Source organism: Sebastes umbrosus, chromosome 19 (genome assembly GCF_015220745.1).
Source record: "Sebastes umbrosus isolate fSebUmb1 chromosome 19, fSebUmb1.pri, whole genome shotgun sequence".
NCBI classification, from domain to species: Eukaryota; Metazoa; Chordata; class Actinopteri; order Perciformes; family Sebastidae; genus Sebastes; species Sebastes umbrosus.
In genome coordinates, this window is record NC_051287.1 from 23,167,892 (window position 1) to 23,195,564 (window position 27,673).

Here is a 27,673-nt window from a genome sequence, read left to right on the forward strand (position 1 = left end):
TCAGCAGGAGTCAAAAACACCTTCCCTGTATATTCTCACTGCTGGTGTCACCACTGTGGAAGAAGTAGAAAACATTGAATGATTTAAACACAGCTGAGAGTGTGACCAGACACAAATAGTGAGTTATCAGACCGGCTTCACTGTTCACCAGTGTCTTCAACCACTTCCTGTCCACAAACATCAGCACCATTATCTCAAGCTTATCTTACAAATTCAATGTTTTTTTTTTTTTTTAATCACACCCTTACAAAGAAGAAGTTTATTCAAGTATGCTATTAGTAGTTTTAAAACTTAAAATAAGAGAGTATGCTTTCAGTTTACCTTTTATGTACTTATCAGAGATGAACTTAACAAAATGATACTTAAGTATACTTGGCTTACACCGACAAGTATACAGAAAAGTCCAAGTATACTTTGCTTAAACTGAAAAGTATACAGAAAAGTGTAAGTACATTTGGCTAAGTACTATAAGTTAACTTAAAGAAAACTTACAAGTATACTTGCAGTAAAAAAAATAACTAAAATAGTTTACTAAGAGTATTCTTTAAAGTACTAAACTAAAAAGTGGGCGATACAACTAATAAACTAACAGTATACCTATAAGTTCACTTGTAGTATAGTTCATATTATAGTTGCAGTACAAAATACAACTTGGATGTAAACTAGTTGTGTACACAAAAGTTTACTACTCTTACATTTTAAAACTAAAAAGTCGGCCAATTTAATACTTACAAGTATACTACTAGTACATTGATTGTAGTACACTTATTACATAAAGTATACTTGTGATTATACTTGAACTACACTTAAGTTTACATCATAAAATAAACTTGAAGTATACTTCTTTTTTTGTAAGAGGAGCTCCACTGTAGGTTCAGTTGAAATTTTGAGTTTAATCCATAGATGTTATGTCCTTGTGTGTGTGTGTGTGTGTGTGTGTGTGTGTGTGTGTGTGTTGTTGTTGTTGTGTGTGCTAAAAAAATGGCATATTGTATGCCAAAAAAAGTCATAGTATAATGAACCATAAAAAAAGTTATTAAAAAGTCATAGTATCATATGCCTTGAAAAATGTATGTCATGAAAACAGCATAGTATAGTATGCCATATAAAGTTACATAATATAGTATATCATTAAAAACTCATAATGTAGTATGCCATAATAAAGTCATTAAAATGGTTGTGAAAAAGGTATAGTATGCCATAAAAAGTTTCTTGCATAGTATATATCATTAATAATTCATAGTGTGTAGTGCTGTCTGTAATACATGTTACGACTTCTTTTCAACCGTTCTATCACTCTGTAAAGCACTTTGAATTGCTTTGGTATGAGACGGTGCTTTACAAAATAAACTGGAAACTTGACACAAAGCATTATTCTAATACCCAGCAAGGATTTGAATTCCTTCAGCCCATTAAAACCTCTCAAAGGTTAAGTGTTATCCTACCTCAGTGTCTTAGACATACCTATAAGGTTAACTGATCAATACAGTCAACAAGGGATTATGCTTTCCCTGAAAAAATTGGACTCTAGCTGCAGTATTAAGATATTATTTGCCGTCCGCACCTCAGTTATGCTGATATTTACTCAACAGTCCCAGCTAAAAAGTCACCACAATACTCGAATGAATGATGAACTTTCATGCAAAGTCCAAGCAGCAGAGGGAGGAAGAGAGCAAAGAGTGAGCAGGGTCTAATGTACAGATGCAGTGTACTTACTGTACTGACCACTGCACAGGAGTTGGGGAAGGGACTATTTATTGGTATGTTGGTGCCCTCTGCTGGACATAAACGATAAATACAGTAAAAGAGGGAGTAGGGTGTAAAAGTCTAAATAAAAGATCATAAACACTTCATTGTATGTGATATGCCATAAATCAATTACTAATTCACATGTGGGATAGAATCAGCATGCAAAGCAACTCTGTGTAACTGATGAAAACTACAGTATAGCATCCAGATAGTGAGAGGGAAATAGGCTGCTTATAAATACTATTTCCACTGCTTTATTTTATCATTAATTTTGTCTTAGATAAGACAGGAAATTACCTTATTATCCAGTGTCCATATTGTAAACATAAGGAATAATTTGTGAAATTATCAGTGATCTCAAAATTGGAATAATTCCATTATTGAGCAGTTCTCAAAACAGAGAACAAGAAACAGGTAGTGTCATCATGTCTCAGGGATTCTTGAAAAACAGGAAATTGTGGAAGCTTTTTTAACTGTGAACCATATCTTTATACCCAACTGTATTTCTGTGCAATAATCTACATATCGAAGAAAAAAGGGGACTGCTTAATTTGATATTAAAGGTAATATAAATCATGCTACACCCATGAGGAAAGGAAAATTAATTATCATAATGGGTACAGTTTATGTGTTGTTTAACAATAAATCATTGAATCAGCTGGTATAATTTGGATTGTTGATACTGAAAAACAAAAGTGTCAAAATTAAAATAGATTTTACACTAAATATTTGTCTTCACATCCGTCAAGTAATTTAGCAAAGGCACTTTTTGGTTGACAGCAATGATAGCTCTTAATCCATGCAGATTGATCTCTATCAGCTTTTATAACATTTGGACAAAATGCAAAATTTCCCCCCAATCTTCTTTGCAAAACTGTTCAAGCTAGTAAGTTAAGTTGCACGAGGCCACAGCAATGTCCCAGTACCGCCACAAATTCTTGACTGGACTCTGACTCAGCCACTCCAATACAGGAACATTGTTGTTTTTCTGCTTCATGCTTCGGGTTGTTGTTGTCTTCGCTTGAAGAAAATCTTCTCCCAAGTTGCAGACTGCAGCAAGCTTCCCTTCAGGATTTCACTGTACTTTTTTTGCTGCATTCATTTGACCCCCCACCCTCCCAAGCCCTCCAGGGCCTACTGCAGAGGAGCATCAGCATGATGCTGCCTCCACCAGGATTTATAGTAGGGAGGTTGCGTTTCTGCTGATATGCAGAGCGTTTAGTGTTTAGTATGAGTGGGATTCCCCCCCAAAAAACATATTTTTTATCTCATCTGACTATTCCACTATTTCCACGTCAACAGAGAACTTGACTTTCTCTTTGCCACCATGTGAAGCAACAGGAAACCTGCAGCTCCTTCAGAGTCGCCGCAGGCCTTTTGGTGGCCTCCCTCAGTGCCCTTCTCGCAGGGACACTCGGTTTTTAAGGGGGGGACATTTACAGTTATGCCATATTTTTGATTGACCTTACTGTACTCTGAGGGATATTTGGCGCCTTAGACATTTTCTTGCATCCTTCCACTAGTTAGTACTTTTCAATAACTATGCCACATATGTGTTCGGAGTGTTTCTTGGTCTTCATGGTGCAGTTTTTGCCAGGAAATTGACTTTAAATTGACCTTCCAGATACATGTGTGTTTAACCTGAAAAGACTTACACCTTCAAGTTATTATTAGGTCACTTCTAAAAACAAGTGCATAATAAAGCAGTTCAATACTTATGCAATCAAATATTTAGTGTTATTATATTTGTAATTTGCTTTGTAGGGATTTGTTTTCACTTTGACATTAGAGTCAAGAGGGTTTTTTCCTCTAATGAATGGCAAAACTTTACAAAAATACTGCAAACTACCACAAAACAAGAAGGCGTTAGATGCAAAAAAAACGATTTATGTAAAAATAATTTCGATCACTGAATGTAAAATTGTAATATAAGAAAACCTTTATAAATAAAAGTAAATTATAAATTTTCTAATAAGTACAACTCATAATTACTAACTCACTAACTAATTACCAATTAATTCATGAATTGATTGATTAACTGGATAAATTAATGATTGATTAAATAATTAATTTAGTAAATAATTAATCTATTCACATGACTTATAAGTGGTTTGCAGAGGTTTTTCAATGGGCTAATTGGGACTCTGTACAAAAAGAGCAAAGAAACTGAAGAGAAACAGCCCACCTTGTCCTCACCATTGACTGAATAAAGATTCAGTACAGAATAAAAGGCTTGAAAAGCACTAAATAGCCTTAATCTCTTCAGTGTGTATGTTATTACAGGCTAATGCTGTTTCTGCTCATGGGAAATGTTACTATTTTGCATCTCTGAGATGTTATAATAATAATAATTATTATTATTATTATTATCAGCATTATTATTGTTATTGTTAATGTTAATGTTTGTCTATAAATAAGACCCACATTTACAGTCTATAACTGCACTATTTATTAGATACACTAAATATTATTTGTTGATAAGCCAAAGCTGTATTTCTAAACATCCTGGCACAAACACTTTTCTCTAGAAACAAAAACTAAACTATTTCAAAAGAAAAAAAAGATTGCTAATTCTCAGAGTGGGGTTTTCAAATGAAAATGTGTTGGCCAACCAAAACCTTGCTCTGGACTTAAAACAAACTGCATGTGGAAACTGCTGCACTGACATGAGAGGATTTAGGGGATTCGTTGTCACTCTTTCTGACTAAAATATGGTAAGAGTTTTAATTATGGTTTAATTGCACACACTGAACAATTAGACAACTTTAGTCTTGCTCAGTTTACAGCAGTCAGGTTGTACAATACAGAACTGAAGGGAACAGAAGATGAATAGTTGAAGGTTGTGGGGTTTGATTTTCTTTTTTAGTGTGTTAGTGTGGTTTTTAAAATGTATGCATGGTTGTATTTGTAAATGCATATGTATGAATATGTATGGGCGTATGTGTGTATAAATAAATGTATAGTTTTTTAAAAAACATTTTTACGACATAGTTTTAACCATGTATAAATTGTTGTCACTCTTTTTGACTAAAATATGGTAAGAGTTTTAATTATGGTTTAATTGCACACACTGAACAATTAGACAACTTTAGTCTTGCTCAGGTTGTACAACACAGAACTGAAGGGAACAAAAGATGAATAGTTGAAGGTTGTGGGGTTTGTTTTTCTTTTTAGTGTATTAGTGTGTTTTTTAAATGTATGCATGGTTGTATTTGTAAATGCATATTTATGAATATGTATGGGCGTATGTGTGTATGTATAAATAAGATAAGACAAGATGAACCTTTATTAATCCCCGGAGGGAAGGTGTCAAAGCAGAAACATCAGCAAACAGAGTGAAACACAGGAGAGGTATAGTTATACAAAAATTATAAAAACAATGACAGAGATATAAAAGATACATAGTGAATGGATGAACATAGTGTGTACAGTCCGTCAATAAATAAATGTAGTATGTGCAATAAATAAATGTAATATATACATGTAATGTAAATGTATAGTTTTTTATTTGTTATGACATACAATCATGTATAAATTTCCTTTTTTTTAATCAATTTGAATTCTGCTTCATTCAGTTGTTAACAGTGAGCATGAATGCAAATAAACTCAAACTCAGTTTTGGAACAAGCAGCTCATGAAGGGTTTCTATTTTCCTTTTTTCCATTTAGAAATTAGCAACAAGGAAACAACATTTGGAAAACAACTGTGAAATGTATGTGACCAAGAGGCTATGATAGTCTAACACAGAACTATTACGCATTCATCAGAAGCTATTATCTGATCAAAGTCTCATTATTGCTCTATTGATGTAGAGCTGCAGTAAGAAGAGCCTGCTATTAGAATGTTCTCAGTTCAGAATTTCCTCTGCGTAATTTCCAGTCTCAGTATTTCCCCGTGTAACATCACAGTCGGCCAACCCTTTTTTCTGTCTTCTTCCCAGACTTTTTTTTCCTTTTTCTTTCTGTTTTTTTTTTTTTTTAATATCCAGGCCGGCGCTGCAATTTCAGAATCTGCCCTCTCTCTCTCTCTTGTATATGGCGGACGAAAAATTTAGTACAGGAGGAACCGCAACACAAACCCCGCTGTGCGAGGCTCAAACCACGGACAGATAGCACCGACCAGAGTCGGCAAATTCACCATATTCATTACGCCATTACTCTTCTCTAAAAATGTAACGCAGCGTGTCGCGGAAGGAGGAAAAAAAAAAACCTGAAAATTGTGAATTTGTCATAACTAATTCACACAATTTGTGTGTTGAGGGAGGCAGCAGTTGTGCAGTAGTCACCTCTGGTCTGGTCTGGTCGGTGAGGGAAGATCTCTGGAGCAGAAGGAGCCTGTCTCGCATGAGCTGCATCGTTTCTGGAGGTATGTTTTCTTTTTTTCTCATTTACAAATCCTAAATTTTTTAGAAATTTCGGATGTTAAGTTCCAGTTTTAACCAGCGAGAGCAGGCAGTCCTCTCTCCAGCCTCTGAAGCAGCTGCAGTCTGTGCAGATATCAGAAATACTCCTAATCTGTTGATGTGTGTTTTTTAGACTGAATTTTCGTAATGAAGTTTGCTGACTGGTCGTCTGTGCAGCTAGTTTGCTCACATTAACACCACACTGTATGTAAAACCACCGTATATGTGCCGATAGAGAGAGGCGATAGTGGCAACATGAAGGACGATGAGGGGAGGAACAATCTCAAACACAAAAACCTCCTGCAGCCATGTTTTGTGAATTTTTCCTGCAAAATTTGGAGAGCAGAGCTTCGGAGTTTCTTCTCCTGAAACTCACACAACACTAACTTTTGTCTGTATTTGACGCATACATATTCATTTTAAGACTGACATTAAAAAACACCAAAGTGTCGTCATGTCAAAATACATTTGAAAAAATTATTTTTTTAGGAGGATTTAAAAAAATCTGGGTGTCGTTGGCGCCACCTGTAGGCAGCCATTCTTTAAAGAAATTAAAACAAATTGTAATGAGACTAGTTTTTTGGAGACTTGTTTATTTAATTGAATGTTTTGGTAATGTGAGACATATTTATCTGTCGTATCTAATGCTGCTTGAAATGAATAGACATCACCTGTAAATGATAATCACAAATTAAAATGAAAAGTGCTTTTCATGCTAATTAATGCAAAATTACCTTTTTTTTCTTAAATACTGAACATAAAGCACTGTGCATGTTAAAGCTGCTCCTACTTGGATTTTATTCATGATTAATAGTCTGGACTTGAATTTCTTTTTTTTGCTAAGTGTTTCATTAAAATCAGTTTTTCAGGCTGTGAGATAAAAATCAGCTAAATCCACCCTGAAACATACTCATTGTAACATACATCTGGAATTTCCCAGTTTCCCTGAATGTGTGTTTTTGTGTTATGGTGGGTAAACAGATATAATTTACTACTTAGTAAACATGGAACAATTTGGACTTTTATTTCTAGAGTTAATAATTTACCAAAGTGAACTCAACAGCACTGGAAGAAGAAAGACTATAGTAGTGCTGCTTGAAATGAATAATCACCTGTAAATGACAAATTAAAATAAAAAATGCCTAGTGCTTTTAACGCTAATTAATGCAAAATTACCTTTTTAAATGCTGCATTTAAAGCACTGCAAGTTAATGCTGCTCCTGCTTTGATTGTATTCATGATGAATATCCTGCTCTTGAATTATTGTGAGATAGAAAACAAAAATCAGCTAAATCCACCCTGAATCTTTTTTAGTCTAACATACACATACACATTAACTTTAATATTCCAGTTTCCCCTTGCTAGATGACTGTGTATTATTGTGTTACGGTGGGTAAACAGATATAATTTACCTCTTAGTAAACATGGAACAATTTGGACTTTTATTTCGAGAGATTGGAAAATGTGCAAGCGGAAAAAATAACTATCCAAAGTGAACCGAACAGCACTGGAAGAAGAAAGAGCTTGTCAGCATAATTTGAGGGCAGGAAAAACAATCACAACCAGTGGCTCTACTGTTTATATTAATCCTGCAGACGTCAAACAGTTTCCCCCATCTTGCATGGCTTTGCTTTTTATTTTAATGTAAGGGGAAACTGTGGAGGCCATTTTGCTGTGGGTAATTTTAATGCTGCTGACCTTCAAATCTGTATAAATTTAAAGAGAGCTGGTGGAAATTGTGTGGTTGGTATGCAAAAAAAAATCCGGGTGTAAATTCTGACCTTTTGCTCGGGAAGTCTAATCAAAATGCAGGAGTTTGAGTTAAAAGTACAGGAGTGAAGAGAGGCAACCAGTGTCGTAGGGGTTTAATAGGGTCGGATCTCTCTGTGTGAGTGATGGGAATGTTTATATGCAGAATACCTGAAGGGCCGAGTAATAAGTTATAAAGCTCTCAGGGATAATGCCGCAATGAAAAACACCTTAAACCCTGATATGGTTAATGTCTAGTGCATTCTGGGAGTGTTCTAAGTAAGGTAAGAGGAATGCTGCTCTGTCTGTACTTTAAAAGAACAAAAGCTTTGATTCACTGAGGATATTTGGAGCGAATAGTTTGGATGAAGAGGTGAAACTTGTCCCTCCAGGCACTGATGAACACTAGATGGTGAGGGATCATATCACAGCTTGTGGGTTTTGCTGTTCTAATTGTCATTAACTTAGTACAGAGGTTTTGTTTTCCCTTTTAAAGGCTAAGCGGTGTGCACAAACAGTTTCTATCTTTTGATGTCATGCCAGTTCTTTTTGTTAATATCCAATTACAGATTCCTGATTTGTGCTTAGATGTGTCTGAACAAACATGCTTCCTTTTTAAACCCATCTTGTGTTCAGTTATTTTCTCAGTGGCATGTTGGAAATGTCTGAAAATGGCTTCACTTAAATAGTCTCCAGGGAAAGGCTTTTCAGGGGTTGGGGCTGCTGCATTAAAAAAATTCTGTGCATTCTGCACATATTTTTCCCTGCCTCTTCCTTTGTAAAAATGAACCTTATTGGTTTCATGAATAATGCATAAGGACGTTCAATTGCTGCAGCAATGAAAATTAGGCCTGTTTACGTGCAGTGGTTATGTACACAGAAGCCTCTTTTTTTTTTTTTTTTCGTGACCATTTTCTGAAGGTAGAGCAGAGCCTGAGTAGCGTTTCTGAAAATACAAATTTTTCCAGCAAAGCAAATCTCATTTCTTTGGAGTGAAAAGGGGAGGGGTGAAACTCCCTCGGGTTTAATGAATCCATAAATCACAATGGTGCCAGGGTTTGCTGCGCCTGCGTCAGTGTGCAGTGCAATTTTGATTTTCATCAAAAATTTAATCTGCCAGCCTACAAGGGTTTAGCAGCAGACCGGATGCCGCCCTGAATTTCTAATTTTAGGGGCCTGATCTTTCAGGATTTATTTTTGTATAATTCAAGTCTGCTTTTTCAATATCTCTTGTTATTAAATTTTAATTCGTGGCATTAACATATAGATTGAAAAGGTTTTTATGGGGGTTTTGAGTATATGCTGATGGAATTTTACTAGACGACACAGTTTCTTTTTCCAGAGCATCCCGGCTGTGTGTGTGTGTGTGTGTGAGGTGGGGTGAAGTGAAGGGGGGGGGTTATCCATTTCTCTGCATTATTGCTTTTTGAAATCATTGGTCATACACCATCTTGGAAGACATTTATTACACAGGACAGAAAAAATGTGCATTTGATTAAAAGAAACAGGGAAAGCAAAGCATTTAGTGTGAAACAGGTTTTTGGTCAACCCTTGCTCCTAGGAGTGCCTGACTCTGCTCCGGATAATACAAACATGCAGTGAAAGCAGTGATTGAAGTGACCCCCCACCATCCCCCCATTTTAGCTGATTCCTATTTTTAATCCCTGCAGAGTGGAAACATTTTCATGAGCCTTAAACAAATTTGTATTTTATATTTGGAATCTCTATTCCGGTCTGCTTACCATGCAGGGCACTGTGCTTTTTGGCATCGCAAGGTACAATTCCAAGTAAGAAAATCTCTCTCCAAGTTAGAAGCACAATATATTTTTTGCTTTAACCGAGCGCAGTGATTGATTTACTTCATTATTGTGCAGAGGCAGATACAGTACTGCCCAAATATAGGCCAATTATTTTAAGTACCTCGACTAAGCGCTGAATTCTGAACAGAGGTATGTCCTAGAGATGTTTTCTTTGTGTGCCTATAACCTCCTTATTTTGTAACCCTATAGATACATTTAGTATCGTTCTATAATGTATTGTCATTAATATGCACGCATTGTCATTTTAAAACACAGCTGGGCCAAATCACAAAGAGAACTTGATTAATAGATATAAATCACAATACCACCTAGTGCCTATTACAATGATAGTATCTATAGATCCTCAATATGCAAATAGCATCTGATGATTTAATTTAACTATACTTCCTTTCCTTTTTGTTTTAGTTGTGCTTTATTAGTAAGGAACATCAAGCAAATGTGCATCTGGTTTAGATTTTGGTCCTGCACGGTGCTGTAGGTTACAGCGTATCAGAAGCCCCAGACTATGAAAGAACAGAAGGCCAGATGGCTAATTTTGCATTTTGACTTTAATTAGAGGAAAACGGGGCCTTTTCATACATTCAGGGTATGCATTTAAAAATGTTGCACGGGGAATATTACAGTGAATGACTAAGGGATTGATTTAATTCAGATATGCATGTGTCTTTGCTTTAAAGTCAGTTAATTTAGCCATTATTTCATTTTCATTTCCACCAACTGACTCCTGTCAGCTACAGAATAGGCTGGTAGTGCTTAGTGAGCGCTGACTTTTCCATTCTTTTTCTAAACAAAAGCAGACTTTTTGAAGATAAGGAAAACAATTGCTGAATGTAATAAACAGTGGTGGAAGAAGTACTCAGATTCTTTGCTTCAATAATACAATACAACAATGTACAAATACTCCGTTACAAGTAAAATTCCCGCATTCAAAATCCTACCTCTTCAGACTGCATTCACACGAGATCAGGCGTTAAGGCGTTTTGCCGCAGTGTTGTGTGGAGGTCCAGGCGAGTCACTTTAATGGCCCGTTAACCGCGAAGATTACCGTCTCTTGGTCCCTCATGTCTGGGATGTGTAGCTCTGGATCGCCAGTTACGTGATTGGCCTCCGCAGTGTGACGTCGGGTTGCGTTTCTCCAAAACTTGATTCTGTTTCTACTTTTCCGCCACAGGTCACTGCATTTTTTCAGCACCCCCTGCTGACGCCGTAGCCCAAAACGTGCGTGATCTTGTGTGAATGCAGCCTAAACCCTACGTACCCAGTAACGCGAACCCTGTGGCGCAGGTACAAAAAGTTGTGATAGAAGATGATCTATTTATAGAAGATATACATGTTATACTGTTTTGAAAACAGGAGATTTTCAGCTTTCAGAATCCGTAAATCAACACTATGCTGTCCAAACTATGTCTTGTTATGAAGTATTTTAACAATAAAGTCGTGGAAATATAAGCTTTTTAAAGATACGAGCAAGTTGTGTTCAAAAGATCCGGGATCATTTTCTCATCAGTCTACCATAACATGCTTGTTAGCGCTGGAAACAAATTTCTCTTATTTCTAGCTCTAGATGCACTAGAAAGCTTCTTACCTTTCAAAGAAGACCAAATATATGCATATACAGTAAGACTTTACTGAGCTATTCCTGATTCATTTTGGGTATGTTATTTTAGCCGTTTTTTTCTGAGGGATAGGGCTAGGGTTTAACAGATTAAGTAAAAGTACATAAGTTTAAATATAAGTATCAAAAGTAACATGGCTCGCTCTGCAGAAAAAATGCCCCCTGTGACTGTCCATCAATGTGTAAGCAGCATTATAGTTGCTAGTCAAAGTGTAGCTAGTTTGAACTACTTTATATACAGTTCCATAGTTTAGTCCAGTGGTTTCCAACCTACGGGTCAGGTCAGTCTGGATTGTTAGATGATTAATTTGAGAGGTAAAAGAAAAAAATAAGTTCTGCTAAACAAATCTGTTTTTCATTTTCTCTAATCTTTTGCTTTTTTTTTGTAAAATAATGGACACTTTTACCTCTTTGGACTTCAAACAGTTATTTAAATGAAACCATGTGAGAAGTTTAGCGGGATAATGTCACTTAAACGTGGCAAAGGGCCCCAACCTGACAGTCACAAGTCAAACGGTTGGGAACCACCGGTATAATCTTTAACACTGTGCTGTATTTTACAAGCTTATCATGTGTTTTTCATGTCAAATATTAATCTGCAAGTTAACCATACAATGTTATGTACAGTATTTTTGTCCGAAATGTAGTGGAATAGAAGTACAGTATAAAGGACACTTGCAACTAAAGTACCTCAATTTTACTTTACGTACAGTTCTTTAGTAAATCTACTTAATTCGTTAAACATCAAAGTTGAGGGTCATTATATTTGTGCTGTCTTCATTTGTTTTGGCTGGGAAGTTTAGCTGACAAAAGACCTTTACCCTATCCTTCATAAAAGAACAATAATGACACGTTGCTTTTTGTATGCGTGGGGGATTAGATTTGTCATGGTAGGAAATATTCATACCAGTGTGAGTTCTGCCAGAACAATGCCAGATACCAGTGTTGTCGACTTTGAAATTGCTTCCCCTTAGGCTACGTTTTGAAAAAACGCTGAGACAGAAGCCTGGCTTTACTGTATTTTTGGTGTCTCGCTGTGAAGTTTGCACAGAAACACACTTTTCACACAGCATTTTCAGCAAGACGAAGATAATAACTTATAAAAGAGCTTCTTTTTTTAAAAAAAACCCGACTGATTGACTTCATACTGTAGTCACGCTTTTCAGTCTAGACCATATAGGTCTAGTAAAAAATGGAAAACGGGAGTCACAAAATTTTAATTTTCCAGTATGCCTTCAGCAAACGTGCCTTCAAAGAAAAGCTGGCTCAAGGCTGAACCTAAACTACCGCCATACTGGAGAAGTTTATTTTGGCAAACAAATTCATTCCCATAATCATTCTGCAATGACATCAAGTCTTTCTCCATGAGTCAGAAAATGTTAAAATTAAATCCCTTTCACTCGTAGGTGCTCTTTGTTTTTATGGATCATTTTTCACACTCATAAATGGTGCTGCATGTCTGCGATGAGGCTCAGTGAATTAATTCGATTTTTACTGAAAATTACATGACATTATAGACATGTGGAAAGGCACTGATGTAGTCATGTGGACCGTATACCATTCATGATACTGCGCACTGCAACAAGCTCTTGTAAGAAGCATTTTATAGAGATATTTTTAAAGACAAACGCCAGCAGAGCTTAGCTTTTGTTATGTGTGTTCTGTAATACAATGCTACAATGATATTAGTACAGTTTGCACATCAATCCACCAGAAGCCAAACATTTATGAGCATTTCTTTTAACCTTAACTCCACAATGGATCTAAAATATATGAAAATGGTTGCTCCCTCTGCAGCAGGGGAATGCCAACCATTACAAGAGTTCACTCTTGTACCCAGACAGTTCAGTCCTAAAGCTAGAAAATGGAGAGCTGACCATTCAGTTTATGATGTCACTGGGATGTAAAATTTGGCACTGCTGCGTAGACTGTAAATGGGCCGCCACTGACTTTGCTGACCCAAAAATATTTCTGTTCGAGTGCCTGCATTTAAAATTTGCTTTTCATTTAGTGTGACAACTGCATTTATGACACAATTTCAAGGTGTTTCTCTGATTTCTAGCTTTAGATGGAAAGAATGATACATCCATAAATATTGGCCAAACCGTTCTGGTACACAAACTGGTATATTTGCTGCTCCGGTATGGCGACCCAACGTGTTAAATATTCAATAAATAAACTAGACATTATGAATAAATAATCATATGTGATTGGCTGTCACTTTCGTCCGAAAATAGGCTGCATATATATGTGACCTTTATGTTTGCATATAATTAGACTTGCATATAATTTGGTCCGCAACTAACGATTATTTTTAATTCTGATTATTGTCTTGTTTAATCATTTGGCATTTTTGCTTGAAGAATTATGTTAATTATTAATTGATTATCAAAATAGTTGCTGATTATTTTTCTGTTGATCTCTACATATAATTCCCTTTTAATAATTCAATTAAAAGTGAAGTTGACAGTTTAAATTTTATCCTATAATTACTGTTAACTTACTGTTACTGTTATCATATTTGATAGTAAAGTTAAGCTGTATCCTGCGTATCTTTTTTCATATATTCACAATAGCTTTTCAATTATTTTCAGTTTGTCATTCTCTCCAGCAATGCGCGTTATTACAAAAGCTGTCAGTCTTTTTTTTGACATTATTTATTATTATTCCATTCTTTATTCTGCAACATAAATTTGACTTTAAGAATACGCTCAGTGGACACTAGACACACAAGTACATCAAATACAATTCAATGCATCTGTTCTGCCATACATTTATGATACCTATTTTTTTATTTTTTACACTGTCATAGAGGTGTTAATACAATTATATGTTTAGCACTGGTGTCATAATTAGTGGTAGTGATGTGCTGCATTATATTTAGAGGTGTTTCTAATATCCCCCGTCCCTCCCCCTCATGTATGTTAATGTGAAGGAACTGTATGAACCTGGCTTATGAATTAGTTGGTATCATTAAGCAGCTGTCTGGTTCATGTCTGTAGTAAAGTACAGTAGTTGGGAGACATTTTCTCTTTTCAACAACAGTGTTCATTTTCTTCAACGGTGTTAAAATGCAAAGCAAGGTCCCAAAGATAACCCGTGAATATAAACACCGCTTGTTGGCTCATTTCTGCTCGCACTTTCAGTCCATGGCCAGCGTGGATACAATTACACAGGTGTACACAGTTGCTGTACACCTTATGCCACTGGTGAAACCAGACACTGTGACAAGACTAATGGAAAGGGAAATAGAAAAACCTGAAATGGAAATGCCATTTGAGTTTTAAAATGGGGAACACATAAAAAAATAAATGCATATGAAATGCTCGGCATTGAAAATGGTAATGGAAAATTGAATTGGGAAAACCTCTTTAATAAAACTGAAAATTAAAAAATGCTAAAAGCTAAAATGGAAATAGTCAAATTAAAAGCGTAAATGGCAATGTTTGACATTAAACGGATGGTTTGCCATGACATGAATCTTGACCTTTCCTGTAATGCCACCAGCAGGTCAACCATTTTTTTAATTAGAAGTTCAGAAAAATGTACTGAATCTTCATGAAATATGCTGTGGATTTCTATGAGTCAAAGAATTTACAATTGTACAGAAATCTAAAAAGTCATGTTCAAGCTTGTTCCCTATAAAGGTTGTAGAACAAATTGGGAAATTCACAAAACACACAACTTGCACAACCTTCAGGCCCGCTCAGTGTTGCACATACTGTAAGATTGAGCTGACGGTACTTTTTTATTCTTCCACAGATGAAGCAATTTGAACTGAAAACCTTAAATGTTTTGTGTCAACATTATCCAATTACATGGGCTTGTTTGCTGATGCTTCTTGGTCGTGTGTCATATCCAAAGAAAGGTGTATTGGGCTATGAAAAGGCCTGTTGTTGCTGTATTGGTGCGCTATTATTAGAGGACCAATTTCCACTCTTTCCATAATATCAGTCTTCTTGGCATAACTCTGTTTTGCATGGTTGCATTTTGAGCACATTCTCTTGACAAGGCCTTTTATAGCCTTGTGCTGAAGTGGCAAGTTGTGTAATTTGGCTGGTTTTTGAAATTAGAGCATTTTGGACGCCACAAAGTTGTGGAATTCATGGCATCAAAGGGCACTTGATGAACAGTTATGCCACTCTGTTCTAACAAGAAAATGTTGTCTGTTTCTCAAAATAACCCCGTCACCTGATATATTACAGGTGGTAGCTCCTGTGCATTTTGAGCTCACACATCTCTTGACTGTATTTAGAAAAAGAGGGGTGATTGTCTCAGTTTTTTTACACTTTCAATAGTTGTTAGATGCAGGCTACTGCTTGTGATGTGCAGTTTGCTCTTAGGTACTTATGTACCTAGGTAGGTAGGTACAAATCAAAGCTGCTAATTAGACACCCTCTTTTTTGTTGGATATTGGTTGCGTTGCCATGTTGGTTTCAAAACAGCGCATCTGTTTGATCTGGCAGTGCTGATATTGTGCGTCAATAGCGATGCTATAAGTTGGGTTAGCAGCATAGATTGTATATACAGATGGACGACGCGTCTCCACTTCCTCCCATTGGACAAATGTGAAGCCAAAATAACCTGGATACGGGAGCGGCAATCTTGAAATTGTGACGTCATTTGGGGCCAGAATCAAAATATTTTGGCTTCACTTTTGGGGAGCTGTCATGTCATCTATCTTTATATACGGCCTGTGGTTCGAAGTCATGCCCGAATCCCAACTGTATTTTGTCACAGTGCAGTAAAGTAAAGTCTTTGTCCGTCTCTCTGTTTATTCCTCTGGTACAGAAGCACGGGCTCAGAGGAGGCGGAGTCATGAGTGCACAAGAGGCACCCAATCCTGGGAAGGAGCAGGCGGATGGTGGGAGTGCGGCCGCAGATGGTCCCTCACCAACCTTAGTCCCAAAGATCAAGAGCACAACGCCACCACCTGTCACAATCAAGAAGGAGCCCGAGACCTCGGAGACGAGTAATGGGAAAGTGGGCGACGCCAACCCCGCTGAGATCTGCGTTGTCATCGGAGGAAATGACGGAGGAGCAAGTGGAGGTGGATCCCGTAGAGCTCAGACCGAGGGTATGTTTGCCCTTGGTACTCCTCCTCCAACGAAGAGCACAGACTCATGCATAGGTGTGTGAATATACTGTACATCTGGATATATACGTGCATTTTCTGACTGCAATCTTGTCTGGTGTCTCTTGACCCTGAGCTTGCTTTCAAAACAACACAGACAAAGTGCACAGCATTTAAAAATGACATTTTAAAATATTCAGCAGCAGCAGCTTTTCAGAAAACAATGTCCTCGTTACTCAGGATAATCCTCAGACTTCACTGTAAGCAGTTTTTATTGGAACTACTTTCTACAGAAGAAATGGCCCCTTTGAAAACTATTGACAGCGTGTTGTTGCGGTTGAATATTTAAAATGTAATTTTACAATCCTGTGAGCACAATTGAAATTCCAGTTGCCTCCATTTGATGTCCTATTTAGTATAGGATCGGCATCTGAAATCTTAAAGACGGATATCTCAGAATTTGGATGAATAAAACCAATCCTATCTGCATGGCTAGAGACTGTGCCATTGGGGGTAAATGACAAAATAAGATTCTGATATTTGGGTGAGCTGGTCCTTTTTTTAAGGAGGTAGTAGTCTGAGCATTGTTCATATTTGAGTTATCAACTCATTTGCAAACTTGATGCTTTCACATGATGATGGTGGTGATGATTATTATTATTATTATTATTATTATTATAACACCCACTTGGCAAATTCCTTGGTGAAATCATTTGCACAAATACACAAATGTACTGTATGTACTTTCAGTTTCCAGTTTATTAGGTACACTGAGTTAAAACTGCTGTTGTCTAATACAACAGCCTGTAACATCCTACTTGGATGGAGGTTATAGTGTTTCTATTTTATATCTATTTATTTAGCTTTGATTCAGTCCTCACCACCGAGTACCTGGTGTTCCTTTCAATCAATTAATCAGATTTGTAGTAGTAGTAAAAAGCTGAGAAAAGTTCTCAGAAATCTAAGAGTAAACATTTAATGTAATGTCAATATTTTGTGAAAAGTGGAACTGATTATTGGTAATATTTGGGTATATTCAGACGTAATTGGGAGCTAGATATTTACAGTAGTTATGATGGGTATTACTAAGAACATGAGAGAGAACTTAGATCTTAAATTTTATGACCATGAAATATGATGATACTGTTGTTTTTATGACACTGTTTTTGAATTCTCACGCAGGTTCCTATGTGTGTGGGGTATGTGGGAAGAAGTACAAGTATTATAACTGCTTTCAGACACACGTCAGGGCACACAGAGGTAAGGCTGTTTTTACGTATGTATTGTTTTCATGAAAAGTCGAATAATAACTGACTGCTCGCTGTGTTTTTCCTCTCGACAGTATGGCCCTAAATTTATTCACTTCCTCTAAATGAGTCATGCACGTCCTGTTTTGGCTAGGAATTGTATTTGATTTATTTATTTGATTTTTTTGGCCTCTGAATTCTTTTTCTTTTTTCTTTTTTTCTCCATTATAGAATCAGATAGCATGGTTGCGGACGGTCTACCCCAAACACCCAACAGTGAGTACACTTTTGCACACTCATCCAGTGAAGTTTATAAGCATGTCAGCACAAGCTGTTTATTTCATACCTGGCTCATTTAACAGATGTTGTTTTACTAGATGTATCTTTTTTAGATTTTCATAAAGCTGACTAAAGACAATCCACCGCAACTTATAACTGAAGATACCTTTTGTCTCTATGTGACTTAGCCATCTGGCTAAAAGCCACATTATTTACCCTCATTGTCCCCCTCCTCTCTCCCATCAGTCTTGTCTCCTCACTGTAGCCGCATCCCCATAGGTGACATCCTAATACCAGGTACCTATAAGGCAACATCCAACTTTACCTCAACATTTCTGGCACAATCATGTCATGTGTGGACACAATGTTCTGATTATCACAATGATATTTTGTCTGACAGCACCAGTTCCTCTAATTTAAGTAAGGTAAACCTGAGACATATAAAACTAATCGCCGGCCTGCAGGTATGAGGATGTTGCTCTTTTAAATGCATTGTATATCAGCTGCCAGGGCCTGCATTTATCGGGCATCTTAAAATCACTCCCAGGAATCACAGGGAAAGTTTGATTAGGACTAAAAATACTCCCACCTCAGAGTAGTACTTGAGAGTTATTTATAAAGCTTCCTACACGCACTCTCAGCAGTCATTACATGAATGTGCACATCGCTTAAAGGCAGCACTATCAACATGGCGGGGGGAAAAGAAAGAACAATCATCTTGATGCAGACAGAACAACAGTTTTTTTGTTTTGTTTTTTTAGCTGTATGAGGAATACAAACACAGTGCAACCAAAAGGTCTTCAACGGTGTTAATAAGTAGGCCAGAGAAGCTGCCCGGCAAAAAACAACAACAACCTGATAGATTAAATTCTTAAGAGGATGGAACATGCTGTAAAGCATTTTTTGGTTGACGCTACATATTTAGGTTTTATACTTGATGATGACTGGCATGCCAATTTATAAGAGCATTTTTAAAATATAACTTCTATGAGCAGTGCAAGTGGCCCCAAAAGACTGTGCCAGCAAGTAAAAACAAGCTGAGGCAAATCATAACTTATTTTAGCAGCAATTAATTTAATATAGATAAATAAATAGACTGATTTCCCCAGGAAGAATAAAACTGGTTCTAAGTTTAAAGGGATAGTTTGGGTGCTTTTGAAGTGAGGTTTTTATAAGGTATTTATCCATAGTAGGTGTATTACTTACAGTAAATGATGACCGACACTGGAGCAAAGCGATACAGTGCTGTGGACGGGGACGGCAGAAAAGTTTATTTTAGCTCCCTAAAAGAAAGGCTCACCTAAAAAAAAAAAATTAATCCGTTTAAGTGTACGCTATATTTAGAATATTTTCCAACAGTGAACTGAACTGAAAGTGAAACGTGTCTATGCTGTTTTGTAATCTGAGCCTGCTGGCTTTGGAAAGAGCCATAGATAAGTTTCTGTTCAGTTCCCCGTCAGAAAAGGAGAAGGAAAGTGCTTTCTGATGGCACGATAGCGGTGAAAATATTCTAAATGTAGCGTACACTTAAACAGATATAGATTTATTTTTTTAAGTGAGCCTTTCTTTTAGGTGGCTAAAATATGTCTTTCTGCTATCCCCGTCCAAAGCAGGACATTGCTTTGCTCCGGTATCGGTACTCCTCTCTGTTTCTCCAAACTGGGGGTGTGCCGGCCGTCTATACTGTAGGTAATACACTGACTATGGATAAGTACCTCATACAACCCCATTTCAAAACACCCGAAATATCCTTTTTAATGCTCAGGTCTAGGGCAACACAGTGAAGATATAGCATTATTGTAACCTTGACTTTAAGCCTGCTTAACACCAGACTTGGTTACTATAGCAACTTACTCTGGATCATTGCAAGCCTGTATTTTAAAACCAACTGAGGGAAATTAAGCCCGGCCAACTGATAATAAGCCTGGATTTTTCCAGTGAGTATGGCTTGTAAAATATCCCCTCTGTTGAAGGAGTGTGGGCATAGGAGACAACACAGGCTGTAGTGTTGTGGAGTTCTTGGAGTTGAAGAGAGTATTTCTGGAGCCCAGCTAGAACAAACTTTCTGTAGTTCTGACTAAGTGGGTGTTTAGAAGAAAAGAAAATACAGGGATTAGTGTGGGTGTGTTGCTTCAGGTACCAGTGAGACAATAAAATGCAATCCAGGAAGTCTAGTTTGATTAATGATCTATTTAAATCATTAGACATGAAACACTGAACAGAGGTGTATACTATACTTATACTATGAGACAGGATTTTACAATTCTTGAATGTTATCACATTCTCATATTTGATTGGCCAACACAGCGACTTGCCAGACGTCATTGCATTGTGTATTCCAAAATATAACTAGGGCTGTCCTGGACCTAAGAAACTCTTAGTCGACTAACACTCATACGTTTTTGTTGACAAATTGATTAGTTGATTTAATCGACAGATCTGTAAAACTGAGTTTCTCCACAAAGAATCACACAAAAGCACCACTTTAAATCTTGGTTTTACCAGAGATGTGCTCATAAGTTTCTCGGAAATAAGTCATTCAGCATGAAAAAAAGCATAAAAAAAAACGAATCGACTAAAAGAAAGACAAAAATGACAGATTAATCGACTAAGAGGGGGCAGCCCTAAATATAACCCTGTGATATTGATTGTGAAATCAAATGTAAAATGGATTTTGCATTTTCAGTTTTGCTCAATTGCCAGACCAAACCTTGCAACCTAAACTTGAAAATGAAAATGCAAACTGTACTGTGGCATTTGAATGTGTAATATGTTAGTGCTTATCAAATGGAATTTAATTTGAAATGCCAGTTTGCATTTTCATTTGAATAATGGCCGGGATTTCCCAGGCTTGTTTTCTGAAATATTTCATAGTCATCCTCCCATCAAAAGCATTGGGCAAGATATAACATCCAATTGCTTGAATTTTTTATTGAAACACTCAAATCAAAGGATGTTCAAGGTTGTCATATCTTGGGCTCTGAGCTTGTTTTTTTTTTTCTTTTTTCTTTTTTAGAGCCACTTGAAAATAAAAGGGAAAGTAGTCTGTTTGGATCAGATTGGCCTCGTCTCTTAACTGTCCTTGGGAGTGTTTGTGTAGCCGTGTAATAGCCAGTGGACAGAAACATCACAGTAAAGAGACGAGTCCAACCCGATAGGACCATGCATCCATAACAAATGATCTACGTTGTTAGTGTTATCGATTTACTCCGAATGTGTCCTCACCTATGCTTGAAGCAGTGACGTTATGTGAGCTTTAATTACACTGACAAATGCCAGGAACCCGTTAATTTGTGGAAAAATAGTTTTAATCACGTCAATTTATATTTATAGAATATGCACGGTATTGGAGCCTCGAGGTGTTTTAAATGCAATTACAGTTAGGCACCCTAATAATCACTTTTATAGCTGTATTTCCTTGTTGCCAATTAAGCATAAATTGCACGAACCTTTCTGCTGTGAAATGAAGAAACTGGTTTGTTTTAAATCAACCGTCTAGGACAGCCATTTACTATGTTTCCACAATATTCAAAATACAGTTTGCCAAACGTTCTATTACTTTTTAAAGCATCGACAGAGATCATTTTTTCAGACTTAAAAATGGTCAGTCCAGAGCAGGATAAACATCTTGCACAGTATTTAAATACATCTTTTGTAATACCTCAGGAATTCAGCCAAGAGTGCCACTGATCGAATTAACAGAGTCCGAACGAACCGGAGAAAGTGTAGAAGTTGTCGCTCTGCTGCTAAATGATAAAACATTTGTCACATGGGTGTGTAAGGTGAGGGGCCCTCTGCCGGGGCAACATCAGTCAGTCAGTCATATTATTATTATTATGGAGAGAAGACTAAACCTGAACCAACTGGAGAAAGGAGGCTAGAAATAAATGTTTGTCTCGCAGTTTGCTCTACGCCATGCTGTTTATGCAACAGCTTGGCTTCACTGTGGTGTGCCAAGATGCATTTCAGGTGTTCTTAAATGTCAGCAGCCACCTGGTTGCACAATGATTCCCACTGCAATAAAATTAGCAAGAGCAGAACAAGTAATCTGCATCCCCTATGTCCTTTCATACAGACTTGGCAAGAAATGGCTGCTAAAGTTTTAAACATATAAAATCAGAAGCAACCTTAATGTCCTCTTAAATTTCTCTTAAAATTAAAGATCTTAAATTTCTCTTATTTGGAATCTTAAATTCCAAATTAAAATGTCCCATTTAATTCTTAAGAACTCTACTTTATATGCTGCTTTATAACACTATTTGAATTTTATTCAAATTTAAAATGCAGCATTGAACTAATTTACATAAAAATTTGTCCTGCACACATACATAGTTTTAGCTGGAGATGTCTCTCATAAAAATAATCAAATCATTATGACCTTTTCTACCACTGTCCCCTCAGGGATTCATCTGCCTATTTGTCTTGTTTATCTAATCTCTGTTTATCTGTCCCAATGCAATCAAAGCTTTACCTATGTATTTTAATCTTATTTGTTTGTTCATTTATAATCTTTTTCTAACGCAAAATGACTAAAAACAGAACTCTCCGACCCTCTTTCTAAGGCACAATGAAATACTTTTTCTGCAAATTAAGTGTGAAAGACAACTGGAACACCTCGGGTTCAACTGCTTCTTTGAACATATTAAATTGCTGTTTTTTTGATGAGTTGGTTAAAGTGTACCAGCAATGGCTCCTTAAACCTTGACACATATTACCTTCTCCCATATCTCCTGCTCGCTGAACTGTAAACTGTGCACCAAACCAAAGTTTTGTTATTATATAATTATTATTATTATTAGGTTATTATTTATTCAGTCATCCATAAAATACTGGTTTTCAGTGCCAGTAATAACCTTTTGTCTTCATAACCAGTGCTGTTCTCTCTCTATCTGTTCATCTGCAGATAGCTTTCGTTACTCCTGTGACATCTGTGGCAAGAAGTATAAATACTACAGCTGCTTCCAGGAGCACCGTGACCTGCATGCAGTTGATGGTAACCGGGAGTTTTTTTTTTTGACAATTTGCATGACAATTTATTTTTTTCTTTGAAACTTCAAGACTTGAAAAGCCATTTATAAAGTGAACTTCCCATTTCACACTGTCCCCTCGCCGCAGAGTCTCTACTTCCTGCAGCAGCAACAAAAGCTGAGCAGCATAGTAAAGAGGAGTAGATCAGAAGAACGGGGAGCCTTTTTGCTAAACAATAACAGAAAAAATACAAAATACACTATCAATTGAGCAATGGCCTGACTAATACTAGTCTGTCTCAGCAAAGTGTATTTCAGAGTGGAGGTAAATAAAGACCACTATTTCAGAATTTACTGTAATTTGGCAAAATTCAATATTGTTCCCTTTTTACTAGCACTTAAAGAGGACCTATTATGCTTTTGTGCTTTTTCTCTCTTCCCTTTAGTGTGTTATCTAGTTTTTTTTCTTCATGTAAAGGTCTGCAAAGTTACAAAGCCCAAAATTCACATTCGCGGCTAGTTTGGCATGCCCTCAAATAAAGCTAGTTAGAGTGGAGTCTGAAGAGTTTGTTTTTTTCAATCACAACAGAGTGGCGTATCAGACAGCCGGTATGAGAAAAATAAAGCATTTTTTGAACATTAAAGTATGTAAACATGTTCTAGTAAAAACCCAAAATAAATATGAACCTGAAAATAAGCTTATCAGGTCATATTTAACTACAGAGTATCACTCCATGTAAAGTCGTATGTAAGAAGTTAGAGAAGGTATAAATATTAGGGTTTTCAATCGATTAAAATATTTAATCGCACGATTGTCCATGATTAATCACGATCAATTGCAAATTAATCAAAGTTTTTTTATCAGTTCAAAATGTACCTTTTTAAAGGGAGATTTGTCAAGTATTTAATACTCTTATCAACTTGGGAGTGGACAAATATGCTTGCTTTATGCAAATGTATGTATATAAATATTATTGGAAATCAATTAACAACACAAAACAATGACACATTGTCCATAAACCCTCACAGGTACTGCATTTAGCATTAAAAATATGCTCAAATCATAACATGGCAAACTGCAGCCCAACAGGCAACAACAGTGTCAGTGTGTCAGTGTGCTGACTTGACTATGACTTGCCCCAAACTGCATGTGATTATCATAAAGTGGGCATGTCTGTAAAGGGGAGACTCGTGGGTACCCATAGAACTCTTGGTCAGCTTGAGGTCAGAGCAGAGGTCAAGGGACCCCTTTGAAAATGGCTATGATCATGGTTTTTCCTCAACAGAATTTAGCGTAAGTTTGGAGCGTTATTTAGCCTCCTTTATTAGCAAGCTAGTATGACATGGTTGGTACCAATGGATTCCTTAGTTTTAGTCTAGTTTCATATGATGCCAATATCATCACTCTAACTTTAGAAACTGAGCCCGCTACAACCTCTGAAATATCGATTGAAGAAAAAAGTGGCGTTAAAACAATTTTGTGTTAACACGTTATTATTGCGTTACCGTTGACAGCCCTAATAAATATGTAAGTAAACAGTCAGGTGCCACTCTCCACTGATAAAATAACTGCCCATTTCTTCCTCATCTCCCTCCCCTTCCTCTCTCAGATCCATATGAACAGGTAGTGTTACCTGTAGATGGCCTTAAAGAGGAGGAGCCCGTTGAACCCTACCAGAAAATCGGACCAAGTAAGACTGTTTGATGCACTTATTTTTTAGTTAGTTCCACACATGGCAGGATAAGATTACAAAATGTACCATACGTACAGTAGCTTAGACAGCAAATTGCAGCTCGTAAACCCATTGTTTCAAAATTGTTTGATTTTAATTTGTTTTTGGTTATAACATAAACTAACATATTTGCTTAAATGAAATTAAAATTCTAATTTGGTTTTAGGTGCATCCATCATACGGTTTGATTTTTCTTACCATGGCATACATTTTACAGCTTGAAGTCCGCCTGTGTCCGGCATATTCATCGTATTGGGACACCGTTTGTAATGAGCAACTTTAAGTCATGGTGATGATCCATGTTAGGAAAATAACACTTAAAGCATATGAGCTAACTCCACACTGGAAAGGTTTCAGAACATGAGTCCAAAAGTCCTCCTTCGCAGGGGAAAAAGCACTCGCCCACCTCCGCAGAGACCGCGGGTTCAGCCGACAGCAGCGGGTGTCCCTTCAAACACAATTGGCAGTGTTCGCAGGTGGGAAGCCTGCACTTGTCACTGCACTAATGACTCCTACTGATTGGGGGGATATAGCGTGAACCTCCATGCACTATGCAGGGAGACCCCTGTGTTCTTTGTGTTCTCTAATATTAAGGTATCGCTAAATGTAAATTTTCAGTCGGGAAAAAAATACAATCAGAATCACCAGCTCCTCCCTCGTTTTCTCCACTCTACCTCTTGTTTTCTGCTTCTCCCTAGTGAAATAAGACATGATTAACAAAATGACTGTCCCCCTTTTTTTAAATTGAACACAATTAATCCCAACAAACTGGACCGTAATTGATATGATACAGGTTTTACCACTAACATGGATTTTGATGAAAACAAATGTTTGATTGTGTTTTCTTGTCTGCAGAAACTGGGAGCTACGTTTGCGAGTTCTGTGGGAAGCAGTACAAGTACTTCAACCCGTACCAGGAGCATGTTGCTCTTCACACACCAATGGGTGAGCCCGTTTAGTCGCTGCTTAAAGCCACGATGTGTAGGATTTGAACATCCTCTATTTTAGTCATTCTGTTTGTTTGTACAAATATAGAGACAGAATGCAATTAAGTCCCGCCCCCACACTGGAGGGGAAACAATTCATTGCTCTCCATTGACTTTGTATTGCGTAAAGCTGCCTCCTTGTCACTTCCGTCTGCTAGCCCCCCGTCAGGGGGGCCCTTAAGATCACAGGGGATGCGCAGGGATTTGTCTTCTCTGAGGTTGTCAAATTTCAGTTGCAGATAAAGATTAGGCTACATTAATATTATTAGTATTATACTATTTGTAAAATTAAATTCCAGTCATGGCTGCATAGGATTGTTTCCGACTCGTGTTATCCAAACATTTCCAATAACTCGAGAGCTTTGTAAAGTCCAAAAGTCAAAATGTAATAAAAAAAGATATATGTAGTTATTTCCAAAAATTCGCAACATGTTTATGTCTAACGAAATATTCTGCTTCAACCCATATTTGTTGGCGTTTAGCCTTTCAAAAACAACATTTTCACTGTTTGCTCACACGCTGACGAGTTATGTTCAGGAAAGAAATTTGATTTGTTAAAAAAACCTTATTAAAATGAGACAACATCAGGATGAATAGGGGAAACTGTGGGTTCATGACACTCAGTATACCTAACGTTACATGTGCAGCAAGCATTTTGTCCAAATGGCAGTTTTAGGCTAACTATATTCTGTAAGTTAAGCTAAAGCATTTTGACAGTGTGACACCTGTGTTATAGTGGAATGTGGATGAATCTGAAACCTATGCATGTTTGCAAGTGCCGTAGCTAACTACAGTAACATTAGCTCGCTAACAGCTAACTTGTCCCAGCCCATCAACTGAACACCTGGTAGACATAAAGGGCTAAAATAATTCTTTGACATGCGGAAATTTTATGTTCGTAGCTACAGTAGCTACAGGCATTTTGTACGTGTTTCAGCACTTGGTTGCATATTGTGGCGGCGATTGTTTTCCCCTATGGTGGGCGTGGTGGTTTTCATATGACGCATTGCGCTCTGTCTATATAACCTCTTAAAAACATACATTGTTGAGGAAGTGCCAACATCTAGAATTTTGTTTTGAAATGTTTACAACGATGGTCTCGTATCTTTGTGAAGAAATAAATCAGTGTTGGATGTCACCAGTGTAATGGTATGTGTCCACAGGAGCCATCCTTTCAACGCTTCCCAGTCATTGTCTATGTAAACAGCCATGCAATGCATTCTGGTAGCGTAGCATTGTGTTACGAGAGACGGGCGGTCACGTTCCATAATGCATAAAGTCGAGATCTAGGCTACTTGCAAATTAGGGGCATCCGGCGCGACTTGCCGCCTCTGGAAAGTCCCGAAAAACTTTTAAACTAACCGTTGTTGATCTAAAATGAAGACAGATCAGAATTTGCATGGCTTGTTTCTCGTCTAAAATGTTTTCAGAAACACATTTTGGTGAGCTATTTTCATAATAAACAAGAAAGAAGTCTCCAAACGAGCCGCCGTATTGGTTTCTGGCTTGGCAGCAGCCCACTAGTGAAAGCGTTCGTCCAATCAGGTGCCTAGTGTCTAGTGGCAGCCCATCAAGCGTCCAATTCTGGGAAGCGAGGTGTCCAAAAACGCCAATGTGGACATCTACCATAAGTTGCAGCATTGAACTACAATTGACTCTGAGACTCTATCTTGATGTAGGCTCCTTTGAATTGAAGACATCCCGGGTTCAGGAAGGCAGTAGCATGGATATGAGTAAATTTGGCCACGGCCAAGCTGGTAAGATAAAAAGTAAGCATTTCTTTTTTTATTCTACATTTTGTTCAGAAGTTTTGTTGATTGATTGTGTGATGTGAAGCAAAGGTTGCATGCCTTATTACTAGGGGTGAAAATCACAGGTTTCACATGATACATCGATTCTTTGGACAACGATGTGAGCTTTGCTGATATCACAAAGTCTGCCACGATACGACTTTGATTTGATTCAATTCAGGGGCCTTCGATCGATATGAGACAATAAGCCCATTTAATACACATCAGTTACATTTATATCAACTCACAATTTTATTATTGA

General features: G+C 37.2%; 1 protein-coding gene across 7 annotated transcripts in view; it reads left to right on the top strand.

The window, feature by feature from the left end:
- The first annotated feature begins 5,395 nt into the window (after positions 1 to 5,395).
- The window catches only part of znf618 (zinc finger protein 618), a 31,930-nt gene continuing 9,652 nt past the window's right edge, over positions 5,396 to 27,673 (top strand). The window contains exons 1-10 of one of the 7 annotated variants that reach the window (XM_037752248.1): positions 5,396 to 6,114; positions 16,127 to 16,466; positions 17,592 to 17,669; positions 17,888 to 17,932; positions 18,182 to 18,232; positions 22,839 to 22,928; positions 24,513 to 24,593; positions 25,022 to 25,111; positions 25,491 to 25,580; positions 27,301 to 27,390. In XM_037752248.1, coding sequence (XP_037608176.1) covers positions 16,154 to 16,466; positions 17,592 to 17,669; positions 17,888 to 17,932; positions 18,182 to 18,232; positions 22,839 to 22,928; positions 24,513 to 24,593; positions 25,022 to 25,111; positions 25,491 to 25,580; positions 27,301 to 27,390 — 928 coding nt within the window. In that variant the 5' untranslated portion in view covers positions 5,396 to 6,114; positions 16,127 to 16,153. The remainder of the gene's footprint in view (positions 6,115 to 16,126; positions 16,467 to 17,591; positions 17,670 to 17,887; positions 17,933 to 18,181; positions 18,233 to 22,838; positions 22,929 to 24,512; positions 24,594 to 25,021; positions 25,112 to 25,490; positions 25,581 to 27,300; positions 27,391 to 27,673) is intronic. The other 6 variants (XM_037752245.1, XM_037752247.1, XM_037752246.1 and 3 more) reach the window with 6 other exon arrangements.